The sequence below is a fragment of the Echiichthys vipera genome (genome assembly GCF_963691815.1).
Source record: "Echiichthys vipera genome assembly, chromosome: 18".
NCBI lineage: Eukaryota > Metazoa > Chordata > Actinopteri > Perciformes > Trachinidae > Echiichthys > Echiichthys vipera.
Window position 1 is genome coordinate 9,351,181 of NC_139843.1, and position 27,147 is coordinate 9,378,327.

At 39.2% G+C, this 27,147-nt stretch overlaps 3 protein-coding genes across 3 annotated transcripts; 2 read left to right on the forward strand and 1 right to left on the reverse strand.

The window, feature by feature from the left end:
* Nucleotides 1-1,376: 1,376 nt before the first annotated feature.
* Nucleotides 1,377-4,131, forward strand: lrit1b (leucine-rich repeat, immunoglobulin-like and transmembrane domains 1b; the record flags this gene model as incomplete). The annotated part of the gene is made up of 4 exons (XM_083932285.1): nucleotides 1,377-1,498; nucleotides 1,873-2,333; nucleotides 2,619-2,924; nucleotides 3,068-4,131. 4 exons carry the CDS (start codon nucleotides 1,377-1,379, stop codon nucleotides 4,129-4,131), a joined length of 1,953 nt encoding a protein of 650 aa, XP_083788411.1.
* Nucleotides 4,132-5,919: 1,788 nt separating this feature from the next.
* Nucleotides 5,920-8,010, forward strand: LOC310961393 (leucine-rich repeat, immunoglobulin-like domain and transmembrane domain-containing protein 2; the record flags this gene model as incomplete). The annotated part of the gene is made up of 3 exons (XM_083933429.1): nucleotides 5,920-6,029; nucleotides 6,256-7,037; nucleotides 7,241-8,010. 3 exons carry the CDS (start codon nucleotides 5,920-5,922, stop codon nucleotides 8,008-8,010), a joined length of 1,662 nt encoding a protein of 553 aa, XP_083789555.1.
* Nucleotides 8,011-12,377: 4,367 nt separating this feature from the next.
* On the reverse strand, nucleotides 12,378-23,958 carry LOC310961410 (cadherin-related family member 1a; the record flags this gene model as incomplete). Its single annotated transcript, XM_083933453.1, has 17 exons — nucleotides 12,378-12,908; nucleotides 14,977-15,231; nucleotides 15,528-15,756; nucleotides 17,325-17,392; nucleotides 18,048-18,212; nucleotides 19,094-19,246; nucleotides 19,467-19,670; nucleotides 19,767-19,867; nucleotides 19,957-20,035; nucleotides 20,139-20,282; nucleotides 20,799-20,915; nucleotides 22,157-22,243; nucleotides 22,405-22,494; nucleotides 22,808-22,858; nucleotides 22,951-23,096; nucleotides 23,443-23,538; nucleotides 23,898-23,958. 17 exons carry the CDS (start codon nucleotides 23,956-23,958, stop codon nucleotides 12,378-12,380), a joined length of 2,577 nt encoding a protein of 858 aa, XP_083789579.1.
* Nucleotides 23,959-27,147: the final 3,189 nt, after the last annotated feature.

Sequence of the window (27,147 nt, forward strand, 5' to 3'; positions counted from 1 at the left end):
GCAATGAAAAAAATAGCACAACATATAACATAATGCAAAGTTCTACAATTAAAGATTTCTTAGATCAGGGATATATATTCTCTGAGTTCTTCTCTCATTTTGTATCTCCAGTTTTGTCATATTTCATTTTTTCATCACTTTACTTTCTCCAAATATGAGGAGGTTTAATCATTTTACACTTAAAGGGGTCATACTCTATCAGGAGAACATTTATTCTTGCAAATACATTTTTTTTTTGCGTGGGACAACCCTCCTGTAAGAAAACAGATGAAAGATGTAATAATGAGAGACAGAGAGATGACTGGATTAAAGGATTTGAAATCCTGCCGGACAGCCGCGTCTTTAAACCTCTGCACCTGTGAAAAACCCCCAGAGACCGTGACAGCATGTCTGTCATGTACAAAGTGTGTCACACACAAAATGTGAATGTTTTCTGCAGGATATTACTGAAAATGATGACTACATAAAACAGTATAATAGCAAAGGCACAATAGAGTTTATTGTCACATAATTCTTCTTCTTTAAAACACAAAAACAATATTATTCATATGCTCAGTGATCGAGAGCATGTGGTTACACAGTGTTGTCATTTACCCGGTTTGAAGTTTGTATCTAATGACACAATGTATTAAATACCTGAACCAACTCTCCACTGCCATCTAATGGTTATGTGCTGCTAAGTTTCTATCCATCATGCAAACTACAAAATGCCAATGTAGTAAACATTAACAGACTACATACAATCATTTATGGACAGGTTAACATAACAAGAGCAAATGTTTATGAAACTGATCTGAAAATGTAGCACACTCCTTTTCTTTCATATCAGAGTTGTAATATTTTTTCTTTTTTCTTATTGCATGTGTAATGTATGGTAGGACACATGTCATCCTTACAGGGTTTACTCCAATATATGACACTATATGAGGTTACTTGAGACAATTTCTTTTTTAATTTCTTTTTTTAACATATATATAGGAATTTCTATGTGAGGAACAAAGTTGAATATTTCAAATATTCATGATGGTTAACTACATGTAGTTAGATCTTCATCTACCCGTACAAACCCTACAGTTTGTTGTGTCAATAATTAACCGTCCAATTAACTACTGGAAAGAATGAAAGTAAAAACTATATGCAGCCTATCAGCTTCCAGGAAGCAATAGCCTAATCGTGTGAATGGAAATAACCCAAGCCCTTCGCTAATCCCTGCCTATCCTTTTTATCTCAGGATTCAGACGAGTCCGAGCAGTATGGAGCTGTGAGCCTGCAACCCACCACGATGCATCCAATGCCCTGGTGAACACGAGCTGCAGCGCTTGTTTTTTTTAATTGTAGTTTAGCTGCATAGAGTTTAGTAGCTTGCAGGAGAAAAGATGAGTCGACATTTTACTGCTGCTTTTTGTTTGGCTTTAGTTTTTCTTCCTTTGCTGAGCACTTCATGTCCTGCTCAATGCAGCTGCTTCTTCCACAAATTAAGCGACGGATCAAAAGCGAGGTAAACATGACAATTTATTAAATTGCATTTTATCATCGGAATTTTTTTCTTTCTTTTCTTGCGTGCAAAAGTGATTTACACTGTAGATTTCTTCTGTGCAGTCACTCTGTATGGTGGAGGATTAACTTGGAGTTGCCCTTTAATCTCCTTTGCTTGTTACTGAACAATAGGTTACTACGTTTTATTCAAATGAATGCTTAACTGTATTATTTCTTTCTATGTAAATTGAAGCGGAAAATCCACTAAATCCAATCATAAAACACCCTACAATAAGAAAGTAGCTTTTATTGTTCCTCTTCACCATTATAAATGACTGATTGACATATTGATTAACATATGAATGATCAAATTTTTATTTTTTTATTTTCTTGCAGGAGTGTACTTTGCAATGATCCAGACATCACCGTGATTCCTCCAAATTTTCCCGTTGACACATCGAAGCTGCGCATTGAAAAGACCGCAATCACAAGGATTTCAAGCGACAACTTCCACTACCTCAACAACCTGGAGTTTCTGTGGATGTCTTTCAATTCACTGAATTCACTCAACGTTGACAGTTTTCGGGGTCTTTCCAACCTGGATGAGCTCCGGTTGGATGGCAACTCCCTCACCTCCTTCCCTTGGGAGTCTCTGACTGATATGCCAAACCTGAGGCTCCTCGACTTACACAACAACAAGATCTCCACCATCCCTGCCAATGCCACTGTGAACATAAAGAATCTCACCTATCTGGACTTATCCAGCAACACTCTGACAACCGTTCCTGCTGATGTTCTCACTATGTGGCTGAGTGTGAAGCCATCCAAGGATGCAGATTCCTCCAAACTAATTCTTGGTGAGGATCAACCTGTGACATATTAAGATACCGGAAGGTATTCTTTTTAAGCTGCCTCGCATGTTGACCACTCATTTGACACCTGAAGCATTTAAAGCTGAGGAATTAGTCTAATTTTAGTTTTTGTGTGCAGTGTGTCAAGTTGTCAGACTACTTCAATTAATTTCAACTCGCAGCCACACGTATTTTGTCTTGAAAATTGTACTGGATGATAGTGACGGTTGTTCATAGGAGAATGTTGAGTGTTTCTTTTTTCACTTTGGTCTCACTTGATTTCCTCTGTAGGTCTCCATGACAACCCATGGCAGTGTGACTGCCGGCTGTATGATCTTGTCCAGTTTCAAAAATCCCCCTCATCATCCGTGGCTCTCATCGACACCAGGCTGAGGTGCGCTGATCCCGAGAGCTTGTCAGGGGTTCTTTTCACTGAAGCGGAGCTGCAGAGGTGCCAGGGCCCTCGGGTGCACACAGCCGTGGCTCGTGTGCGAAGCTCACTGGGCAACAACGTCCTGCTGCGCTGTGGTACAGTTGGAGTCCCCATCCCTGAGCTGTCCTGGAGCCGCGCTGACGGCAAGAAAATGAACGGCACTGGTGAGTTCTGCTGAACTTATTCCAGAAGTGCTTAGATTAGAACAGTGTCTATGTCTGTCCAAGTCAAAGGGTCAGTGAGATTAAAGTTAGTCTTTATGTGCTAATCTTTTAAATTTAACTGTGGGTGTCTGTTTATTTCTCAGTTCAAGAAGAGATCTCAAAGGAGGGCATCATTTGGTCGATTCTGAGTGTGCCTGCAGTCGCCTACCGAGATTCTGGGAAATATGTGTGCAAAGCCACCAACTTTGTAGGCACTGCAGATGCCATTATCTCTTTGGTGATCACAGATTCCTTTCGATCAGAGGAAGCAGGTGGCGGTGTATCAAAGAAAAACAGAGGGAAGAAACCTGGTGGCATTGGAAGAGCAGCATACCAGGAGAAACTTATTGCCAGATATGTTCCTCCACCAACCACCGCGGCTGCCCAGCCCATCATCAAACCTCTCAATGGCAAAGGCGTGACTGGGAAGTATGAGATCGAAAGCTACAGCGTCTCTGATGGTGCTTCTAAAGGACGAAGAAAAGCACCAGACCCTGAGAAACCGGTGGAGGCGGAGGCTCTGAGCAACTTAGCAGCCAATGCCTCATCCTTACAGCAAGCTCCAGAGAAAAGGGTAGTACGTTCGGTGAAGGTGATTGGTGACACAGACCATACTGTCTCTCTGAACTGGAGAGCCCCTACAGCCACAAACACCACAGAATTCAGTGTCTTATATGCTGTATTTGGAGAGAGAGACATGCGCCGGGTCAACGTGGGTGCCGGAAAGAACCGAATCACCATTGACGGCCTTGTGCCGAAAACAAAGTACATTGCCTGTGTTTGCGTCAAAGGCCTGATCCCGAAAAAGGAGCAGTGTGTAATCTTCTCAACAGATGAAGCGGCCAGTGCCAGTGGCACTCAGAAGCTCATTAATGTGGTGGTGATAACAGTGGCGTGTGTGATCGCTGTCCCCCTGACACTGATTGTATGCTGCGGGGCGCTAAAAAAGCGCTGCCAAAAGCTGCTGGGGCGGCAGTCCAAGGAAATACAAGACTCATACGTCACATTTGAGACTCTGGCCCCGGGGCCCAAAACTAAAGGGATGGAGGGCGAGTATCTGACCAGGATCAATCCTGATGAATCCAACAGGTTGCTCTCAGCGAGGTCCAGCGTTGATTCAGAGGCCCTAGCCAGGACTGAGGGGCCACCTAATGAGTATTTCTGCTAAATCCAAAAGGAATGCCTCAACCTCCAGAGGATTCACTTTGTTTTTTAATGGCCTGTGATGTGAATAGATAAAACCGCTGTGCTCAGAGACTCAAACAACTGAGGACAGAGGACACTGATAGTTCTGTCAGCTTTGGATGTATGAAGTTCTTTTACAGCCTTGTTGGAATAAAAAAACACCATTTACTTGGTGGATGGCAAAAAAGGGAAAATAAACACAGTGACATGGTTTCCATATTTACATGTGGTGAACAGTAAATGTGTAAAAAAAAACTTTTTTTGATTTATTATGCACTTTTAAAGGTTATATTTTATAAAAGAAAATGTTGCCCAAAACTGTCTAAAACCCAATCAATTTTCTTTTTCCGAGGTGTAACATTGTATTACAAGCTTTATTTAAAGTGTTTAGAGACATGATGCATCAGCTGTTATTTGTCTATTTTGTATGTCAGTCTGATATTAACGTGCCAGATATACTGAACTGAAATATGTGTCTATGTATGAATGTACTGTATCCAAATAAATATTTTTTTTTATATTGATATATGCCCTCAAGCTTTTTTGCTTACCCCTCAGAATAAAGATTTCTAGGTCAATATTCACCTGGACCTGTATTAAACATGTATAATGCACATCGCTAATTTATTCAAAAATGGTATAGGGAAACCTTTAGCTAATTTCAGATCACTTTGCCTTTTTTAAAAAATGTGTCTCGTAAAATCTGCCTGATATGTGAGCTGGAACAGGATAAATTTAATTGTGTCCCCTTCAAAATAACAATTTTGTGTTTTTTGCTGAGTAGCCACTGTTAGCATGCTAACAGTAGCATTTAGCTACAACCCCACAGAGCAGCTATGGCAAATAAATTAAGTCGTGTTCACAAATAATGTAAAGAGTTGATACCACCAGCAATCTCTGATAAAGATTCAGGATTTAATGAATTCAACTCGAGAGCCTATGATAGATAGCCTACAGATGCGAGGACTAATATTTCATATCTTTATCTAAAACAGAATCAATTTTGTTTTGTCCCTTCAAGAAAAGTATCTAGGTAGACAAAACTTGCATCATTGAAAAGTAAGAAATTTGGTAAACATCCAGATTAATTGAACTGCCTTGCAAGAACCTAATAATAAGGTATCATCACTATTTGTCCTTAACTTTAAACTAGTATTATAACTGTGAGATTGCCGATATTACGGAACATCTGATTAACTTCCTTGCCTGTTTAACTAGCATGTACAGCAATAAAAAGCTTGGATATCAAAGAAAAAATTGCCTGTTGTCTGTTTTCACACTTCCTTTATATGATTTAACAACCTGAGAGACCAGCAGTGTTCAGATTATTGAGGTCAGATTACAGTCCTCTCCAGACATCTGTCTCTGCAGCCCGCACTCTCTGTGCTACTAAGCCCGACGGGCTCCGGCCCACTTAATACAGATGGCCCTCCTGTCATGTCTGTGCCTACGCTTTGGTGAGGGACAAATAAATTAAATTAAATTGCTGCAGAGCAGTTTGGGGTCATACTTGAAAGTAGAACTACAACATTAAACATAACTCACTCAGTCATCATCGAAAGTTTGTGTGGAGTGTTTTCATGCTTTTGAGGAGATCTGATAATGTTTTCTAGACAAAGTAGACCATTGCTATAAATACACCTTTCCTATGTGTGTCCATGTCACTTGGTGTCTTTGAGTGTTACGTCAAGGAAGCTTATGGTAATAGGCTTTCGTCCACGCATCCCTTGTCCTGTCCTCACAGGCCTATTTCACATGTTCCTCCATGAATATGGACACCTTCTCTGGCGCATTACGTATCGCTTTGGTATTTTATCTCGTCACCCCCGGATCATCAACTTGTCTGACTGGTTGCTCTTGTAAAGATGACAACTTGGGAAGGTAAGTAACCACTGCAACTATACAAAGTCTCAAAAGGAGGTTAGAGTTAGGTATTTGCCATAACGTTAGTCATAATCTTGTTGTTGTCAATGTAACCTGCTAACCAAATTGTTCTATAACCTACACACGCTATCCATAAATGTGTATAAATGGTGCATGTACTTGAGGATCTATGAATATAACATATACACTTCTTTTCTCTACGAATGTCATCTTACTATTCTAGGTCTTTACTATGTATGGAAACCTCCATGGGACGAATCCCAGAGGACATCCCGCATGATTTTATTAAAATCCGAATTGAAAACTGCCACCTGACTGAATTACCTCGAGGATCTTTCTCTAAAGTGAGTGCCTTGGAGTTCCTGTGGTTGAATTTCAATGAGATCACTCTGATGAGCGTCAAAAGCCTGGATGGGCTGACCAACCTGACTGAGCTCAGGTTGCAAGGGAACAAGCTGACCTCAGTAACATGGACGGCGTTCCAGGACACACCAAAACTGAAGATTTTGGACCTGAAGAACAATCGACTGGATGTCCTGCCCGAACATGCTCTGAGACACTTACCTGCACTGACCTATTTAGATTTATCCTTCAATCAGCTTAGTGTCATCTCAAAAGATGTCTTCATTTACTGGCCTCTTTACCAAACAGCAGAGAAAGCGTGGGGGAAAGAAGGGCTGGTCTCAAATGTAGTTCTTGCGCTGCATGACAACCCCTGGTGGTGCGATTGCCGCCTCAAAGGCTTTGTTGAATTCATCAGGGAGGTCGGCCCTCCCATCATTCTCATGAACTCTTATTTGATGTGCTCTGGCCCCGCCCCCAAAGCTGGCAAGTTTTTCCACGAGATACAGTTGAAAACTTGCATGAAGCCGGTGGCCTCTGCCCCAGAAGCTAACATCACTTTACCTCTCGGAGCAAATGCTACACTCACATGCTTAGTAAAGGCCAGGCCAGGTCCAACCATTCAGTGGATGTACAGTCTGAAGATTATAAGAGGATTTGCTGGTAAGATATTTTTTTTTTATTACTATCACCCATTAAGCTTTTGAACCTGCTCAGGGAGCACTTAGTGTGGTATGTGTTAAACTTTCTGGCTGCATCTGTGTTGCGAAAACATACAGGAACAATTCAGGGTTACCTTTCTGTCTTCATCAGATGTAAACAAGCCTCTGATTTAAACATTGTGGTACTATTGTTTTTCCTTGCAGCTACAGAGACTTACATAGATGAGGAGACAGTCACATCCAAGCTGGTGATCCCCTCTCTTCACCTGGCAGACCGAGGACTCTACAGCTGCATGGCCAACAACTTCATTGGCAACTCCTCTGTCAGCATCACAGTTAACATTAGCAACTCCAATTCCTCCGCCCCTCTCCCACCACCTGTCCCCATGTTGTCATCCAGTGAGAATGTTTACATTGACATCCGCATCGCCAAGCAGACAGTTTACGGTATCACCCTGGAGTGGTACGCATCAACGGACAACCCAGCAGAAACCTGGTTCACTATTCACTTTGGAAAATATGATTCACCCAAGAAGGAGATGACCTACATCGCCCCCGGCATCAACAGTTACGCCATCAGCGACCTGCTTCCTGTCACCAAATATGGGGTGTGCGTGACCCTGAAGAACCATCCACTGAGGGAAGGACAGTGCATCGTGTTCGTGACGGGAAGTGACATCAGTGAACTGGAGCAAAGAGAGAGGCTAATCCACATTATCGTCATTGTGTGTGCCATGGTGCTAGCAGTGCCGGCCGGCATTTTCGCCTGCACCACGGAGGCCAAGTTCAGCTGCATGGATCATTGGATGAATCTGTGGAAGAAGCGCAGACTGCATGGAGTGGAACTGCAGGGGACAGAGAGGCAGGGTACCTTTGACAGCCTGCAAGCAGCCAGCGATGAAGGTCTGTGCAGGGATTCAGAGGAAAAGCCAAAAAACAAGGGCAAAGGAGGCAGTGCAGCTCATCTGTACTAGCATCAGTGACAAGAAATGTACATACATGTGTATTTGTAAATAACATCAGTTTGTGTTACTTGTCAAGGACTCTTCCAACCATCTGGATGAAAAAAAAAAATATTTTATATAAAATGTATCTTTAACCTCTCTTTCAAGTTGCCATGTTTCCTATCCATGAAGCCAGAAATGACACATCTCCTTGCTGTTTATGTACAACATCAGAAAGATATGAACCCATGACTGTGTTATAATATAAAACAATGGAAAGTAAAATCAGTACGGACAAATGTAATTGATCGTTAACAATTTTAAATTTGGTTCACTGTTCACTCGAGCAAGGAAATATGTAAATTCTGCAATCTTTGTTTGGATTAGGAAATTGGGAATAAAGGTAAAACAATATCTATATAGAAACAAACTTTTTTTTTATCCAGATGACTTGAATAGTCTTTGAGGAAATTCCTTCAGAGCAATGTAATGTTTTAAGAAATGATCTTCTAGATTTCAGTGTATAATTATCATGTAAATATACTGTATAGCTCAAGCTATCAACTCAAAGAGGAGATGCGTTTCTTTCTTATTATAGGGAGAGTTTGCTATTATCAGTGTTTATATATATTTTATGATAAAATGCATTTTATATTTGTTTGGTTTCAGTTTCTCTCAAAGATTTGATACCAAATGTAAACCACAATCATTGTATTTAACTTTATTTCACGTAAATTAAAACACTTAATAATTTGTGTATTTATTTTTTTATTTTCATTTTGCCCAAACTAATTTGTATTTGTGTGTTGGTTCAGGATATTTTAATGCACTTTATTTTAGAAGATATATTTGCGATTGTTTTTCTTTTATACTGACTGCAGATTTGATTTCTTGTGATGGAATGAAGTGATGTCTGATGTGGATTAAAGGGGAGTCGAACAGAGACAAACGCTGAGACATCCTCAGATTTTTTAGCACAATCACTCAGAGGATTTGTTGCATAAGCAGTGTTTTCCCATGCATTTGTACATACACTCATAAGCAGATTAAGTGATTTTCTATCTGAATCCTAGTCAGCAGGACATGATATTTCCATTTAATGACAGCTCTGAACTCACTGTCTCTATATCAATTGTTGGAAAAAAAAGAGGGATATTTGTACGTTTTGATTTTTTTTTTCAGCCTTATTTAAAATATAACACATAACACTTAACATATATGTTTGAATATGATGAGAATTATGTGTAGAATTACATATATTCTGTTTCATCAGTTCACATCCAAAGTGGATTCACTGCATCCATTATGAATTATACATTTTATTGAACTGATTGATGGAAAGGTGTTAATTTTTGCTAAATATTATGATAGGAAAAATATGCAAATAAGTTTAATTAGAGGAGTGGTGGGTCAAAATACAATATGTTTAAAAAATAGTTAAATCAGTCATTGGGTAGCCTGTCTAAAACAGTCATGGCATAATTTGTTGAAAAAAAGTCAGAAAAAGTTATTACAAGTTATTATAGTGTGTCCAAAAAAAGGGAAAAAAGTCCAAATTTAATATTGTGAAAAAAATGCTTAAATTAGTCAAATGATAGCCTGCCTAAAACAGTCATGCTACAATTTGTTGAAAAAAGTCTAAAATTATAAAAACTAAAATGATAGAAAAGTGTGTACAATAAATAAGCCTTAAAAAAAATCATAGTTGAATAGTATGTTAAAAAAAAGTCAAAAAAGGTCAAAATATTATATTAAAAAAAAAGCTTAAATCAGTCAAATGATAGCCTGCCTAAAACAGTCATGCTACAATTTGTTGAAAAAAGTCTAAAATTATAAAAACTAAAATGATAGAAAAGTGTGTACAATAAATAAGCCTTAAAAAAAATCATAGTTGAATAGTATGTTAAAAAAAAGTCAAAAAAGGTCAAAATATTATATTAAAAAAAAAGCTTAAATCAGTCAAATGATAGCCTGCCTAAAACAGTCATGCTACAATTTGTTGAAAAAAGTCTAAAATTATAAAAACTAAAATGATAGAAAAGTGTGTACAATAAATAAGCCTTAAAAAAAATCATAGTTGAATAGTATGTTAAAAAAGTCAAAAAAGGTCAAAATATTATATTAAAAGAAAAGCTTAAATCAGTCAAAGGATAGCCTGTCTAAAACAGTCAGTGAATAGTTTGCTGCAAAAGTCAAGAAAAGTGATAATATAGTGTGTCCAAAAATAAGCCAAAAAAACATGTCATGTTATGTCCAAAAAAGGCAAAATATGATATGTCAAAAAAATGCTTAAATCAGTAAAGTCATAGTATATGTCCAAAGAAAGTTAAAAAAACATTACGTTTTAATACATTGAACAAAAACTTTCATAGGTTAGCCTTTCTAGAACAGTCATGGCAACATTTGTCAAAAAAGTCAAGAAAAGTCATAGAATAGTGTGCCCTAAAAATAGGTCTAAAAAAGTCATGGTATAGTTCCTTGAAAAAGTCAAAAAAGGACAAAATATAATATGTACAAAAATGCTTAAATCAGTCATAAGATAGTTTTATTTAAAAAAAAAAAAGTCAATTCAGGTCATAGAATAGTGTGTCCAAAAAATAGGCCCAAAGAAAGGAAAGTATAGTATGTCAAAATAAAGTTTAAAAAAAAAAAGTAAAATATAATATATCTAAGAAATGCTCAAAACAGTCAATGTTGAAAAAAGGAGTCAGGAGAAGTCATAGTATAGTGTTTCCAAAATATAAGCCAAAACATTTCACAGTTTGTCATAAACAATGCCATAGTATATTAAGCCATAAAAAGTCATTGTAAAGTATGTCATAAAAAGTTATAAAATAAGTCATAGTATAGTTTGACGGCCCCTTGCACGTAGTACAATGACCAATTGTGCTAGCTGTTTCCTGTTTCCTGTTTTGACATCAGCGTGGGGGCGGGCCTAATGAACCTGAGGTGGAGCACCTGGGCCTAATGTTCTGGTGGTCACAAAACACCTCAACGCCATGCTGTCTGCCCCTCTCACATCCAAGGCATCCAAGGAAGCAAATGCAGATTATTTATTTTATTACTAGAAAATATCATTCAACTATTCTCCTCCGTTGTGTCCTTTCTGCCTATCTCATGGCCGACAGCTGGGTTATAACAACAATATGTCATACAAAGCCATCTGCACATCTTTCTCACTTGAATAGGTTGTGCTACTTAAAGATAAACAAAACAAAACAAAAAAAATCAAAAACAAAATGTTATAAACTAACCTAAACTAACAAAGCCTACTGACAAAATCACAGACCAAATTATTTTCAAATATTTATTCAAAATCAAGACGATACAAAGACAATACAAACATGTTACTTCAAAGGACCAGGCAAGTGAATTTATAGTTCAGATATATAGTTTATCTCAACTTATTTTAGATAGTTACAAGTTAAGATGTAGTCAGATACAAGATATGAGTTACAGCAGTTGAAGGAATTGTATTTGCCTGCATTTGAAGGCATTGAAGTGGAAAGTAACTGTGAGTGGAACCTAAATGTTCGACAGAGACTAGATTTTAATATCTATATCAATAAAGGAAATGTCCAAGTAGGTCATACATAGTGATCTGTGCTTGAACATTTTAAATGGAGTTAGATGGTGTCATTTGTACCGTATGTTATTTACTGCTGCAAGATACAATTGGGAAATGTTCATAAATATGCATTTATATATATATATATATATACAGTTTAAATGGACCCATGTTCTTTATATAAAAGCATTTCTCTAAAATTACACACTCAAATGAATAGAAGCAACTCTGTTAGCTCGTGTTACTGTGAAAACTTACAGTGGCACATTGTAATCATACAAAAGAGCAACCTCTCAGCTGTCGAGCGGCTGATGTCACACAGTAAAAATATTAACACACGGGTCCTTTAGCACTTTATAAGAAGCAGTGTCGTTTTTCATGACCGTGTTATTCAGCTGCACGCTCCAGTGAGCAAGAAGAAATGGGTGAAATCCTAGATCTGTGTTGAAGACATTAAATTACACTTTTCAGGAAGTTATGCAACTCATGTATACACAGTAAGTCTTAGTAATCCTCTCCCTGGGCAGTTTACTCTGGAGCTTCTTTCTGTTGAGATGATGTAATCTTCCTCAAGATGGCAGTGTGGTGAATTAATTCGCACTGCACCAGAGATTTGAGCGCTCTCCTCTCTTTTCCTAAAGAAGGTCAACTGAGGATTCCCACTTGTTTAAAATCTCGTCTTAAGACATAAACATCTGTAAACCTTCCTGTTACACCCTTTTGACAGTTTACACATGAAAATCTACAGGTGGGCCCACCCCAACAGATCATCACATGAAAGTGAGAACTCTTGGACAGTAGAGTCAATAGAGATGCTTACATGACGGACTTAATAATAACCTTGGTTGCTCTCAATGATCTTCTGCTCCAGCTTTAACTTAAGCTCCGACACCAATGCAGAGCTGATGTTTCCCTCTTTGCGGCGATTAGATTTAGCTTTTTTCGAGCCTTTTGTGGCCAGCACACCAGATATTGTTGGGACCGCCCGGGGCCTCTCATAGGGCCGTGTGTTACATGGGGGCGGAGGAGCGCTAGGGGGTGGAGGCTTCGGCCCGGCGCTGCTGGTGCCCCTCTGGGGGCTTCTCTCTTGGTTGACAATAAGGAACTTATCTGCAGGGTTGCTGAATCTTACAACAGGCATGTTGAAGTTCCAGGGCTGCTGGTCCCTAGGTCGCCTCTTGATGATGCGACGCACCGGCATGATCCTGTTTGACTTTGAGTTGCGCATGTACATAGCTGTAGAGATCAAGACAGTGACCCCTACCAATAAGCTAATGATTACAGTGACCATGCCTAGAACTTTCATATGATTGTCCCTATTTTTCATTAAAAAGGCCGCCATAGGCCCCTTGAGAGGAGTCTGTGAAAGAGCACAATAAAATAGTTTAAATGGAGTCCACTGAATCCAGCATTAACGTTAGCATTTGCCCAAAGCATGCAGGCATGAGATTAATGGCAAAGCACTGACAGAGGAGGCCCAAACAACATGTCTACCAACAATGTGACACTCCCACACTCTCACACACACACACACAGTCATCTGTCTCCCTCCTGTCCTACAGTACAGGACTGCTGATGCAAAGCTAAGAAACTATGCACAACACTAGTTGATGGGAATGCGTCTGGCAGTGCGGTGCATTGGGATTTCTCTTTGGCATGTGACTGATGGAGGCCGAACAAGAACGATGACAGTTCATGAGAGCAGAAAGCAGTGAAGTGCATGTTTGTGTGAGAAAAATTGAGATTAAGTGAGCAAATCCAGTTTAAAATCAAAATGAAAAGGCTCCATCTTTGTCACTTTTACCGTCTTATATTCTCAGTCATGAATGTTTTTTAGATAACAAGATATTTGGTAGTGTAAAATTTCAAATGACAATATTAGAAAAATATTGCATTTTAGAATATTTTCCAATCAAAAATGAAAGCAAATAAAAAAATAGGAAAGTAGAAAAACTTTTTAATATTATTCCTTCAAATGTGCTCCAGTACTCTTTTACAGACAGTAGCCAACCAGTAAAAAAAATAAATGAATGAGTGATGAGGTACAGCTGTCGAATATCTCTCACTTGATTCTGCGCACCACTTTGATATAGTTACTCTCAGGGTTGATTCTGGACTTTTTCACTGAGTCACAGTACAGGATTGTGGATATGCAGATTGTTAGTAAAATGAGGGATGTGACAATGCTGAGACAAATTCCAAAAACAGTCAGCGGACGCTTCTTAAGGCCCATGAAGTATGTAATAATTCGACCTTTGATCTGAAAAGCACGATCACAACAAAGAAACAACACCAAAAACACTGAGTCATCTCATCATGTCGTGAAAGAATGAAAACATAGAGAAAACAGCAAAACATGGGTTAATGTAAATGACTGAAAACTCCAAAGGATAATGCTGCTGTTATTTGAAATCATTTATCTATATCTTCAAATTTATGAACTAATTTATGAATTCATACTACTAACAAGTATCGTTTGTAGAGCTATGATAGCGGAACGGTTTATTCATCTGTGCTCCATTAAAACTCCATTATTTCATTATAAAAGAAAAAACCTCAATGGACAATGATTATTTCTGTAATTTATCATGAAATAGAATAAACAGTGACTGCATTTTTATCGTTGGAAAACTGTGTTTTGGCAAAATAAAATTCTAATACAGCCTCTTTTGTAAAAGGCTTGCAAGTTGTTACAAAACTAACGTTGCTACTACTTGGTTAGGTTTAGGAAAAGATCATTCGAGTTTAAATATGAATGCTTGTGGTGTTAATGAAGAATGTTACATGTGAAACATTACTTAAGAAAGTTAACTTAACTAGCCAACTTAATTTACAGAGTTTACACAGAGTTTAGGTCTTTTAATACTACCATTGTTGCTTTTCATACTACGTCATCTTACAACACTGCAGTTGAGAGTCTCACCAATGGATGCTAACGGCAGAGGCAGAAAAGGGCCATACTGCCTGATATCTATGGTAGCGATAATGCCTATTCAATCAGCTGATAATGGATGAACCCACAGAGAATAACCCCCTCAACTCTGCAGCTCTATGGAGCTTTAGCCTCTCTTAGCTCATTGTTTTGGTTTTCAACAACAGACAGATAAAGTTAGCAAATGGCTAGTGAAGAAAAAGGAACAGCGAACAGCGTATGACATATTTTCCACTTGTTAGTAGGATACATTCATTGTTGATATTGGTCTCTTCGCGGCACTTGCCAACAATAAAAACATAAAAACAACATTATCCTTTGAAGAAGATGAAATGAATTAGGTGTGACTGAAACAAGGATGCAGAATTAGCAGCTGCATAGCATGACAAAAATACCTATTATCATATCTTAAACTGCTTCAGTCTACAGCTCGTGCGGCCTAAAGCTTGGAATAGAAAGCGCTGCGAGCATGCTGTGACTCAGAACTAAGTCTTACCGCCTCTGTGATATCGATGTTGACCACGGCGGTTGTGCTGAAGGATGGAGAGCCTCGGTCCCTGGCTTGGACCACCAGAGACCACTTGCAGTCCTTCTGAATGGTGATGTTCTGCACGATCTCCATGGACTTGATGTACGGCTTCAGCTGGATCTCCCCAGTGTCTGCGTTGATATCAAACGCGTTGTCAGGATCGGCCGTCATGATGGAGTACTCGATGACGTTGTTTGGAGATTCTGCATCTTCATCCAATGCCTGTAAAAAGGAGCAGAATAACTTAAAGTGGTTGCATATTTTCATGTGATATATGATATCGTTATGGCGATTATGTACAGGTTATTGGATAGTAAGTAAAAGAAAGCACAGACAGTTAAAAAAAAGAGAAGACAAACCTGTAACCACATTACTGAACTATGGCTCGGATTCAAATCCTTTTAGTTTTGGCATTCCTTGACTTCCATACTGTGTTCTCTAAATGTCAGTACGTTTACAAACAACTAGTGTTTTTATGGATTTTCAGTACAAGTGTAAAAGGAATTGACATTATGTACCTCTACTCTGACGGGTGTACCAATTATCATGGTCTTTTCCAGGAGTTTTTCATCAAATGTGGGAGAGTGGTCGTTCATGTCGATGACGGTGACAAACACTTCAGACAAGCCGTACTTCCCCTCTGAATCTTCAGCCTTGACATAGAAGTTGTATTTGGACCTGACCTCTGCATCCAGGCTGGTCCAGGGCTGCGTGGTGATGAGGCCTGAAGACGGGTGGATGGCAAACCTGCAGGTTCAGAGCAGTTCAGGCAGTGCATGAGTCATAACCGCAGCTTTATATTCAGTGTCAAATACCAACCCCGTGACAGCACAGCACGTCACATCTTGTGAAACTCAACACGACTGAAATTACACCATAAAGCGGATATTTCTATCTCTTATCGCAGGGATGCTCGTTAAGAAGTTAACATGTATAGAGTATCACCTTTTGTCTTAGAAATCACAAAGGTAAGATGAGTGAATATAAACTGTAGTTGGTTCAAGGTGCTGTGAATTTAATTTCTTTACATTTCCTACCTTCTTTGTCTGTTTCCTGTGCACTGTAACATGTGAATTTCCTCCCTGATGATCAAAGTCTTAGTTTCAATATAAATAAAGTTGAATATCATCTCTGCCAATTATGTCAGGTTTTAGTTTTTCCTGAATATTCGTTTGTTTATCTGCTGATTCTGATAAAGATTGCTTTTATTGCCTTTTGTGGGCAGCTACACTTGTATGAGCTCTGCACTTTTGCTAATTCAGGTTCATTTCTACACATGTGTATTTTTATTTGCAGCATTTTTCTTTTGCTATTATTACTTAATAACAAATACGGTAGCACTCTGGCTGTTTTCCTTGAGCTTCTCTTGATTAACCGTTGGGCTAGGCCAAGGAATAAGTGGTTAATTCCTGGTGTTGATCTGGATCAAGTAGTGCCAACATTTAGCCATTTTTAAAGCACTTTATGTTTCGATTCAAGATTTCAGAGAGCTGAGGTGGATTTTTTTGTCAGATTTGGTACAGAAAACATTTTGAATCAGCCTGTCAATTGTATTTAATAGTATTTATTTTTTATTGTGATGCCTATTTCCTATAGAAATATATATATTTCCTTGCTATGTGATAGACCAGTCTTCACTGAGATTATTGTGTCGTTTTTCTACAAGCAAAAACGTTTGCCATCAGAATAACTTTAAAGATGAAAATAAGTATCTTACATAAAAGAAATGAATTAACAGCACTGCTGCAGATTTGTGCTTTCGGAGTGCTTTCTAGTTCAATATTGGGCTTGCTGCCATTTTATTCAGCTGCCTGTGAAAATTCACAAGCTGCCTTGAAGGCGATAACTTTCACACAATTAACTTAGGTCCCTGCCTGAAGACAGGCATAAATTTTCACTTTTCCTTCGCTGCCTTGCTCCTCAAAGCTGCCGTTCCTGTGGCTCCAGCTGTCACATTGCATGTTAATTGGCTCTCCCTATGTGAGACGGGCCAGGCTGTCTATTTTTAACCCTCCAATCCAATTAGGAGATTAGCCAGCGTCTTGCAGCCATTTTAGAGCGAGCTGTTTGTGCAGCAGAGGGGCCAATCAAACTTGTTTCCTGCTTACCTCTTCCATCAAAGAGACAAAGATGAGTCAAGACTGAGTGTCCTGCTGGCTGAGTTAACCAAACACCCTGAACCCCTGAGCAGTCTTGAGTCATATACACATAGAAATAACTCTATGAAAGAAGTCTATGAAATGTGCTTTGTGGAAGTGCAAGAGTTAAGTATCTGACCAGACCAAAACTGGCAGGAGTGAAAGGTTTTTACTTACAAATCTGATCCTGATCCATAAATCGTGTATTTGACTTCACCCCAGGGCCCTGAATCTGGATCATTTGCCTGGAGGAGGGGCAGGACAGAGATTAAAAGCCCAATACCTACAGCAAATATAGTATATAGTGAAACGTACACTTTATAAGCAAGATTATTTACGAATATGATACATTTAATTCAATATAGTTACTGTGGGGGGCAAAACAACTCAACAGAGATGACTGAAGGGGGTCCATTTGGATGTGTATTTACTGGCGCTTGCTAAGGATAACCAGCTAGGGTCTTAAGCTCACGTGGGTGGGGCAGGCTATAAGTCTCTTCCTGTGATGAGTGGGGATGGAGGTGTAGGTCAGCATGATTAACCTTGCGGTAAAATTAAGCTTTTTACTCGACACTGCTTATCTTGGACATTTTGCCTGGTTGCAGAATACATACAGTATAATGCAAAGGAAGAAACAAATATGTCAATATTTCAATTCATGAATTGCCTGCCTGAGGTAACACATGGAGCATATTCCAGAGTGTCACATGGACGCATACATTTCATGACTAGGACCAAAAAAGCAAAAACAAAGTCAGAGAAAATTAAGCTTTTTTCGTCTGCCGACAACCTGCTTTCATCTAATGAACTGCACCGAGTAATATGCATTTATCGGAGGATTGATGGATTATATAATCACTTTGGTCGGGTTAAAGCAGACTTTAATCATGATTGACTCACCGTTACCGAGACAACTCTGGATCCTCCAGGAGAGTTCTCAGGGGTCCTGGCGATGTAATATTCAGATGTGAATTTGGGGATGTTGTCGTTTGTGTCCAGCAGGTTGATCACTATGTCAGCTGTTGCACTGAACCTCTCAGGAGTGTCGATCTCCACCGCCAACAGCTGCAGAGAGACACGTGCAAAGTGTCATTAAATCAGTGCTGAAACATTATTAATCGATTTATTAACGTGAAAAAAAGTCCCATTTGCAGCTCTGTGATATTGGAATGCTCAGTGTAAACAAGCTAGATATCAAAGGTTGTTTTTTTATATTTGATGGTGATCACAGAATTAAAAAACAAATCACACATGAATAATGTAAGAATAATGGAAAAAGCTTTGCTACCAACCTAGCTTCAAAATGCAGTCCTTGGTTTTAGAAGTGGAAAACCAAGACTGCAGTTCGAGTTGTTTCATGAGAAATAATAATGTTATAAATTAGTTTAATTAAATTCAGGTTTTCAGTTTAGTGTGTTTGCATGTTAATATTTGCTCACAGAGTAGTAGTAGCACAGCTGAGGAAGAATTTGATAATAATCAGCATTGTTGGATAAATTTAAATTTTGACCTAATGAAGGCACTGGATGGAAAGTTAAGAATGTCTGCACCAAATTGTATGACAATCCATCCATTAGTTCTTGAAAAATTATAGTTTGGACTAAAGTAGTGGACAGGGAAAGTCATATCAATTTTCAACTGATCAATTATTTCTATTTTATGAGGAAAAATGGCAAATATTTGCTAGTAACAGCGTCTGAAATGTGAGAAACTTGCATAAAACTGTTTTGTATCGTTGTAAACTGAACATCTTTGGCTTTTGGGCTGTGGGCTGTGAAAACAAGTAATTTAAAAACATTGCGTTGGGCTCTAAGCAAAGCAACTAATCGACTGATCAGAAAAACAGCCAGAACTGGTGAAGACAATAATCAGCTGCAGCCCCAGGTAAAACACTGGAACCATTTCAATAATACTCATTACTAATGTAGTCATATATGAAGTCAAACCTTAAAAGAAAGGGTTTGTCCTTTTTCATAGTCGATGCCAGACGTGTCTTCCACAATGATGGTCACCTGTGCTTCATTGAGGACTGTCTGGGGAACCACTCGCAGCACTCGACTCGGACCCACAAGTCTCAGTTTAAACTTAGCGTTTGCTCCCTGCGAAGAAAAAACCCCCAGCAGAATATAGAACCCATGAATTAGTTAAGTAAGAAAACACGAAAATGAAGGTTCATCAGACTTAAGATGACTTCAGCAAACCTTGGTGGGTTGAAAAAAGGGGAAACCATGTGACGGAAATACAGTGTGCACACACAAACCAGTAAACCTCAAGGAAGGAATCGAAGGGCACGAAGAGGAGATCTGGGAATAAATGTACCTGATCTGAGTCATTGACGGTGATCTTGAAGCCTCTGAGGATCTCCCCTGGAGGAGGATGCTCATACATAGTGACCTCAAACTTGTTCTGTGGTCCGTTCTCCCCGTAAAAGGTCGGAGGATGGTTGTTGAGATCCACCACCCGGACTGTCACCGTGGTAACGTCGTAATCCTGCAGGTGATTGTTTGGTCCTACTTCAGATGCCTGAGGGTTAAAATGATCAATTAATTCAGTAATATTTCTATTTAGATAAATTTATTAGCGATAATAACTGGAAGAGACTGAAAAAAAAAACATTACCTTGACTATAATTTCATATAATTCATTTCTCAGGAGAGTTGGATGAGTTGTCAGGGTGATGCATCCACTGGTGCTATTTATGTCAAAGACGCCATCACTACCTGCAAGGTGATAACAGACGTGATGTAAATGTGTCTGATGAAAAAGGCTGAAAAGAGTAAAGAAGACAGTTCAAATGTACTGTTCTTACCATTCATAATAGAATATTGTATTGGGTTAGGATTGCCTTGATCTCCATCTTTCGCGTACACAGTAAATATTTCCGAACCCTGGAAGAAGAAAAAATTGAATTAATCCTGTGTATAATTTTGAAAACAAAACCGACACCCCGATCACCTTCACTGGTGTGTGAAGAATAGGAGGAGGACTTACAGGAACTGAGACTTCGTAGACGTAGCCAAAGTAAGGGGTTCCTATGAAGGATGGAGGCATGTCTTGGGCATCAAGGACATTGATTGTCATGGTGGCTGTGGAAGTCAAAGCCTGTTGCTTCCCCTTGTACTTTCCACCTCCATCCTGAGAAAACAAACAGTGAGGTAGAAGGAACCGTCCTAAAATTAAAAAAGTCTTGGTGCAGGACATTTTATTTTACATTTGGCAGTCAAATACAGGGTTAGATACAGGGTTTATGTGCTCTTTGTACAGGCTACCTTTATGTTATTATGTTGTCATGCTTCAGCAAGATGCAAAGACTATTTTTTCTGTGTGGACTAAATGCTGCAATGTATTTTCTTGATTTAACCATTGGCTTTAACATTCATATATTTTACCATAGATTTAACTTCTCTGTGTTGGATTTGTTATTTACCAAGCATCGTTCAAATCACGCTAAAAAAACAAATAAGCCCTCTTCATCATGATGATATCCCCATGATATAATAGAGAGGCAGCAATCTGTCTGTTGGTGGTCATGAAAATTTCAGTCATGATTAAGCTTTTGGAACACCAACACACCAAATTTCCTAAATCTCAGTATGTAAAGTATATGGGCGTGGAGAAGGCAAACCCAAGGCAAGGACGACAGTGTCTCACCTTTGCAACCACGGTCACAAAGTGGGTGGGCGTCGTCTCATAGTCCAAAGTCTCACCAGGTTTGACTCTTATTATCCCGCTGTGCCCATCGATGGTAAACTTGGCAAACGGTGAGGTCTGATAATGTATAAAGCCACAGGGTTAGCAATGTTTACAGTAGATGCACATTTTATTTTTACTTGAATCTAGCAGTCAAGCTAATTTCAAACAAGCTTCAAATCAGTATTAACTCCTGACCTACGTCATTTCAACCTTGACATTTTTCTACACACTTTCATTTGTCTCAGTTGACACATTTTCAGTAACAACTACTGTGCTGTCAGCTGTTGGCCCAGACCAAACCTAAGCCCCTATTAAGCCTTCAGTGCCTTGCTCAAATGTAATTGAAATTTAATCCATTAAAGTAACACCATTTCCAGACTGCTCTCTGGTATGAGATTAATCTTTCCCTCCACACAGTGTCCCATCACATGGCAGCATAGCTCTCATGATGTCAGCTCGACCTCAGTCTTACCCCTAAGTGTTAGGGCCACACAGAGCCCGTTAACACCATATAGATAATTGTGCATTTGTAATAATATAAATAATGTTGTTTGATGTTGATTACACAGTGGAAATGGAATCAAACAATACAAAAATAGGATTTGGAGGCCCTTCTGTGAGGAGTTTGCATGTTCTCCCTGTGTCTCCGTGACATGCATGTGTTAGGTTAATTGATGACCCTAAATTGCCTGTAGGTTTAAATGTGAGTGTGAATGGTTGTCTGCCTTTGTTTGTCTCTATGTGCCCTGCGATAGTCTGGCATCCTGTCCAGCCCCCCCACGACCCAGGTAGGGACAAGTGGTTGAAGATGGATGGATGGATTTGGAGACTGAGAAGATAAACTCGTTGGTAGACTTTATGGTGCATCCCAGGGTGTAGGAGTAAAGAGGTCCAGAGGTTTAGGCTGGAGTCAAACTACAGCTCTATATGTGACCAATAAAATCTTACAATCGACTCTGGCCATGTGCAAGTAGGCTAAACTAAATAAATAGTCAATTAAAATAAATGTTTCCACCTTATGTCAGATTAAAGATAGATGCAGTAGGCTGAGCACGATAAAATAAAAATATATAAAATGGATAACTTTGTGACAAGAGTCAAAATAAAGATTCTGTGCTTCAATTTCAACACGAAGCCTCTGACGTGTTCCTGAAATTTAGTGGTAGATTTGGGCAAAACAAAATAGATCAGCCTTGTTTTAATTCAGTTATAATTTTTTTCAATGTAGCACGCCAAAATTTCACCAAAACAAAGCTTTAAAAATCTCATAGTTACAACGGTACATCATCTGCATAACACCACAGCTGTAGAGTTACCTGTAGATAATACGAGATGCTGCCTCCTGAGCCCATATCTTTATCCGCCGCCTGGACTCTGTAGATGCTACTTCCTGGAGCAGTATCCTAGTGAAGAGACAAGAGATTTTAAAACCCTTCTTTGTTCTAAAATAATTGCTTGACTCAATCAGCAGATTTAGAAGTTATGTGTGACACAGAAAGAGCTATATAAAGGGCTAGTTGTATTAATGATATTGTATTGGGTGTATAAGTTGGATATACTGTACCTCTGGGATGTCAATGATAAAAGGCAGGTTTTGAAATTCAGGTGGCTCGTCATTGACATCAGTGACAAACACTCTGACTGTCTCAACAACCTGGAGGCGACAAGAAAACTAATTAAGACAAATGAAAACAACTACACCAAATTGATATTCATCTAAAAGCTACATCCTTTTTTCAGAAAGAAATTATGAACTGAAAGTGACCAGAGGTTCCCTGTTGTTTACATTCTGTCAGAGCACTCATTTCATCTCTTTCACAGATCTTTGTTTTCTCTTTTTGCTCTCCTCACACTATTTTTGTTTTTCTTCTACATAGAGATTCTTGTGATAATGTGATTACAGCAGTCAATTGAAGACAATAACGTATAAGCAAAAATATTTCACAAAGAAAACGTAAAAAACGTACTTTATTGCGACCGTCCGTTATGCTCACGAGCACTGAGATTTCATGTTGTTCCTACAAAGAAGAGGTGAACATCACGTTGAGCCACAGCCGTGACAGATTAACAACATGTTTCTTCAAAACAAGAGTTTCAACGACAAGCTCACCTCTCTGTCAAGCTCCTGAATCAGAGTCACGTTTCCTGACCTGGAGTCAACCCTAAAATATTCTTTAGAGCCCTTTTCAAAAGTCAGACCATATTGCACCGGATCTCCCTCCGGATCTGTTCCATTCAGAATGTATATCTGTGTCCCTGTGTGATGAAAAAATGACAATAATGTCAAAGAAAAACCCCACAATCCCCTTCATTAAAATCATACAAATCCTTTGTTTCCATTTTTATTCAGTGTAAATTGCACGTTTAATGATCAGGTATGATGAGCCACCGCCCATATTGTTTTCTTCCCGTAAGTCGTGATGTACGTCACAATCCACAAGGTAATTACAGTGATTAGCTGGTGCCACAGTTATACCAGTGTGATAATTTCATCTTTACACCGACATGTGAAAAATGAACACGACACGTGAAAAATGAACACCTCCAAACATTATCTCTTGCTGAAATTAACCAGATCTGTGATTGTTAAAATGAGACATACCAACTGGTGTATCCTCAGAGATGCTGAACAAGGCCATATTCCCATGTGTACTGCTGGGTCCATTATCATAAAAGTACGGAGCATAGTCCGATTGCCCTTTAAACAAATAAACATGCTCCGAGTTATTTGAGCAGAAGCGACTCCATATACTGTATAAAGCTGAAAGAATGTCACATAGATTTGTCTATACTTGGTTCTGTTTCTAATGGAAATGCTCATATAATTAAGAGATGACTGTTTCACTCACTTGCTAAAAAGGACAGGAATCGAAAGCAGGGAGGAGTAAATGAATTATAAATATATCACAACACAAACATACCGTCACACATTTAGATACAGGCAGCATGAGCAGTCTACACTAAGATGGTGATGTGTGTTAGAGGATTAACCAGATAAGAGCATGGCAAGAAGTCTTAACCACACACAAAAACAAGCAAAGAAAATCGGAGCCTTACCCAAGGTGAAGTGAAGCAGGAGCAGAAACAGTAAAGCATGCATTTTCTTTTCTTTCTTCATCCTGGTGGGGAGGCAAGGCTTGGCTGGCTCATGTGGAAGGCTTGGTGGAGGGAAAGCGAGCAGCCAGTGTCGTGCCCTTCTGGAGGCGTCTCAGCAGCTCAGGAGGAGGACGCTTGTGCAGATTCTCAGGCACTAATCCAGTGACGCATCCTCAGAGATCTTCCACCACACTGCTCTCTCTGTTGAATAGCTCCTGAAAAACTACGCATGGATGGAGTTCAGGTTTCACACAACATGGTGTGATCATCACACCTGTGAACACAACCGCATTTGTGAATTTCGAAGACTTCTGATGGGTTTGAAAACAATGATGCTTATAAGTACATTCAATTTATTCAAGCTTCCACACTTGGAACCTCGAACAAACATCTTTTCTGTCATGTTCTGCACATTTGTTTCTCTTTGTTAATGAGTATGGACACATGGCACATTTGGCGCCTCTCTGGTGTTTTAAGGGTTTCAACAAACTCATTAGTCACACGTAGCGAGTCACACTGGCCTAAGCTTCCTTGTGGCTGCTCTCCCTGGCAGCTCGCTGACCAACACAAGCCTCAGCTGCACGTGTGCACCCGTGATGGACTTTTAGCCAAGAGGCTTTCTTTGGCTTTGGCAGTCCACTTTCCCCGCGAAGTCCACTGACCTGTCAATCATTGTGCCTAAAGAAACCAAACAGGGCAGCATTGTTGGAGTATACATTTCCAAGCTGCAAGCCTATATATTTTAGTTCATCTTCATGTAGGTGTGTCATGTTCAATTAGATGTTTGTCACTAAACACTTACTATAAGTGTAAGAAATCCTCCATGTCCGAATCATTTGCAGCTTAACCTGAAAAACACTGTTCTCAAATTCAGAGAGATACAACCCAAAAATAAACAGTCGATCTGATAAAAAAAAAGGGCCAAATTAAAATCACTGATGCTGACGCGTCTGAACCTTATCATATTGACCGTATCTGATGACGTCCAAGAGCCCAAAACGTCATACTTTTTTATTTTTGAACACAGTTTCCACATTTTCCATGGGAGTTTTGCACCTTTTTTAAAATCAGATCTGCAGGTGCCATGTTTACCGACTGGTTCAGAGAGGTGTGTTAACTGTGTTGACTTACTCACTTAGAGGTGCAGACTTGTGAACTTTCTACTTTTAGAGGTACAAAAATAGTGCCTGACGTTCAATGACGTTCAATGCTCATGCATCTTATGGGCAGCCAATGACAAAGCATCTCTGTTCACTGAACTAAACACAGAATCCATGGACTGCTCAGTGTTTATATCACACTTTGACATTGTAGACACAAAAATATTTGTTACAGAATAAAGATGTACAGTACACGTGAAAGAACTATGCAAAAAATACTAATCCTAAAATATTACTCACGTAAGATATATATTTACACAGTTTGGTGCTTTTATCTATCTAACAATTTATTAATATTATATTAATTAGATTTATATCAATTAAATAATATCTTCTAAGCAGATTTTTTTTTCATAGCAAATTAGAATCTGCAAAGTAAGCATTACTTGTAGCTGTGGTCAGGTAATGGCATAAAAAACAACTAAGTTTCTAAGTTTAATGTAGCATTAAATACTTAAGTAAAGTAAGCGTGCCTAAAAAATGTACTTAAATAACTTTTATATCAAGTGATTTCCATAGGCTATGTGGTGGTTAATGAGAAGAAACAGCAGATAGCAGAGATAATCTTTGTTTGACACGTAACCATGGTTGGTGGTATGTGGGTTCGGTACATGATGGTACACTGCTTCAGTCACATTAACACATATAACAACACAAACAGTAACAACTGATGGACAACTTTCTTAGCTTCAGCAGAGATTTTAGAAGTTTTAAAGTTGCTGATGAAAATATTTAAACTTGTAAGTATGTCAATAACTATGTCAGCATTGTAAATGTATTTTAAGTAAATGAACTCAAATTTATGAATTTTTGTAATACAGCTTCTCCTCTAAACCATAGACTCTATTAAAAATATGACACATGTCTACCATGACACCATCTGTAGGTTTCTTAAGAGCTGATGTGAAGCTCAATGTGGGAGGCTCCCGATGTCGCAATATTGGCAGTGCCTGACACTTAACTCCCGGCTAAAAATGGGCAAAGAGGTGCTTAAGCGGGCCGAATGAAGCTAGACACCTGTTACAGCTCCCACCTGTATCTCAGAGTGCCCATGCCCTTACTTACCCCCACTGTACAGTTTTTCTTAGCTACACCAAAAACATATTCTCTACCAGGCTGTTAAAATGTTAATTTCTGCTTTAAAGTTGGGCCTTTTAACATGAGGGGGGGGGGTCTGCAGGCATCAAGCTTTTGGAGCCAGCCTCAGGTGGCCATCCAAGGGACTGCAGCTTTTGGCGCTTCTGTGTTGGCTTCACTTTTGAGCCCTGAGGGCTGCCACTTGGTGTTTAGTCATAAACCAACGTTTTGGTCAAATTTAAGCCGTGACCTAATGATGGCACTAGAGGCAAGATCTTAGAATTAGAGTTATTCTCCCTCCTGTGAGGAACGTGACTATCTTGACCTATGGCAATCCATGCAACTATTGTAAAAACAATTCACTAAAAATCACAAATGCCCATCACATGGTGGCACTGTGTGATAATCCAGAGTTCTTCAGCTGTGGATTAAACTGGTGAAACTATAACTACCCATTGTCATTATTTGTTGTCCACTGAACTTGTTTAAAGTCTGTCCGTGTGTCTGTCCCCCCCCCCCCCCCCCCCACACACACACACACACACAAACACACACCCCTCGTCAAGCCTACATCATGCAGTAAAAACCTTGGACCCTAACCAAATATTGGTCATCAATCTGAAAATAACTGCCAGAGAGCAACCTTCATCCTCAGTAATGCCAGATCTCCACATGCTGAAGCTTTCCCCAATCTCATCCATTATTGCCCTCTTTATCCCTCCATCTGCAGGGTTTTTCCGATACACAGTATAAATGAATCATACGTGTCCTTAACGTGAACATGATCGGAGAGATTGAAACACGCTATGGCAGATGTGTGCTCCACGTGTTATGTGCTTTAATGAAGCACCTGCACATTTACAGATGTTAGCATCTGTTGCGAGTGCCCTGGTTTGGTGGTTTAATTTTAGAGCAGCAGCCAGATGGTGGACAAGAGGATTACTACGCTAAGCCTTTGTCATCTGCTGCTACAC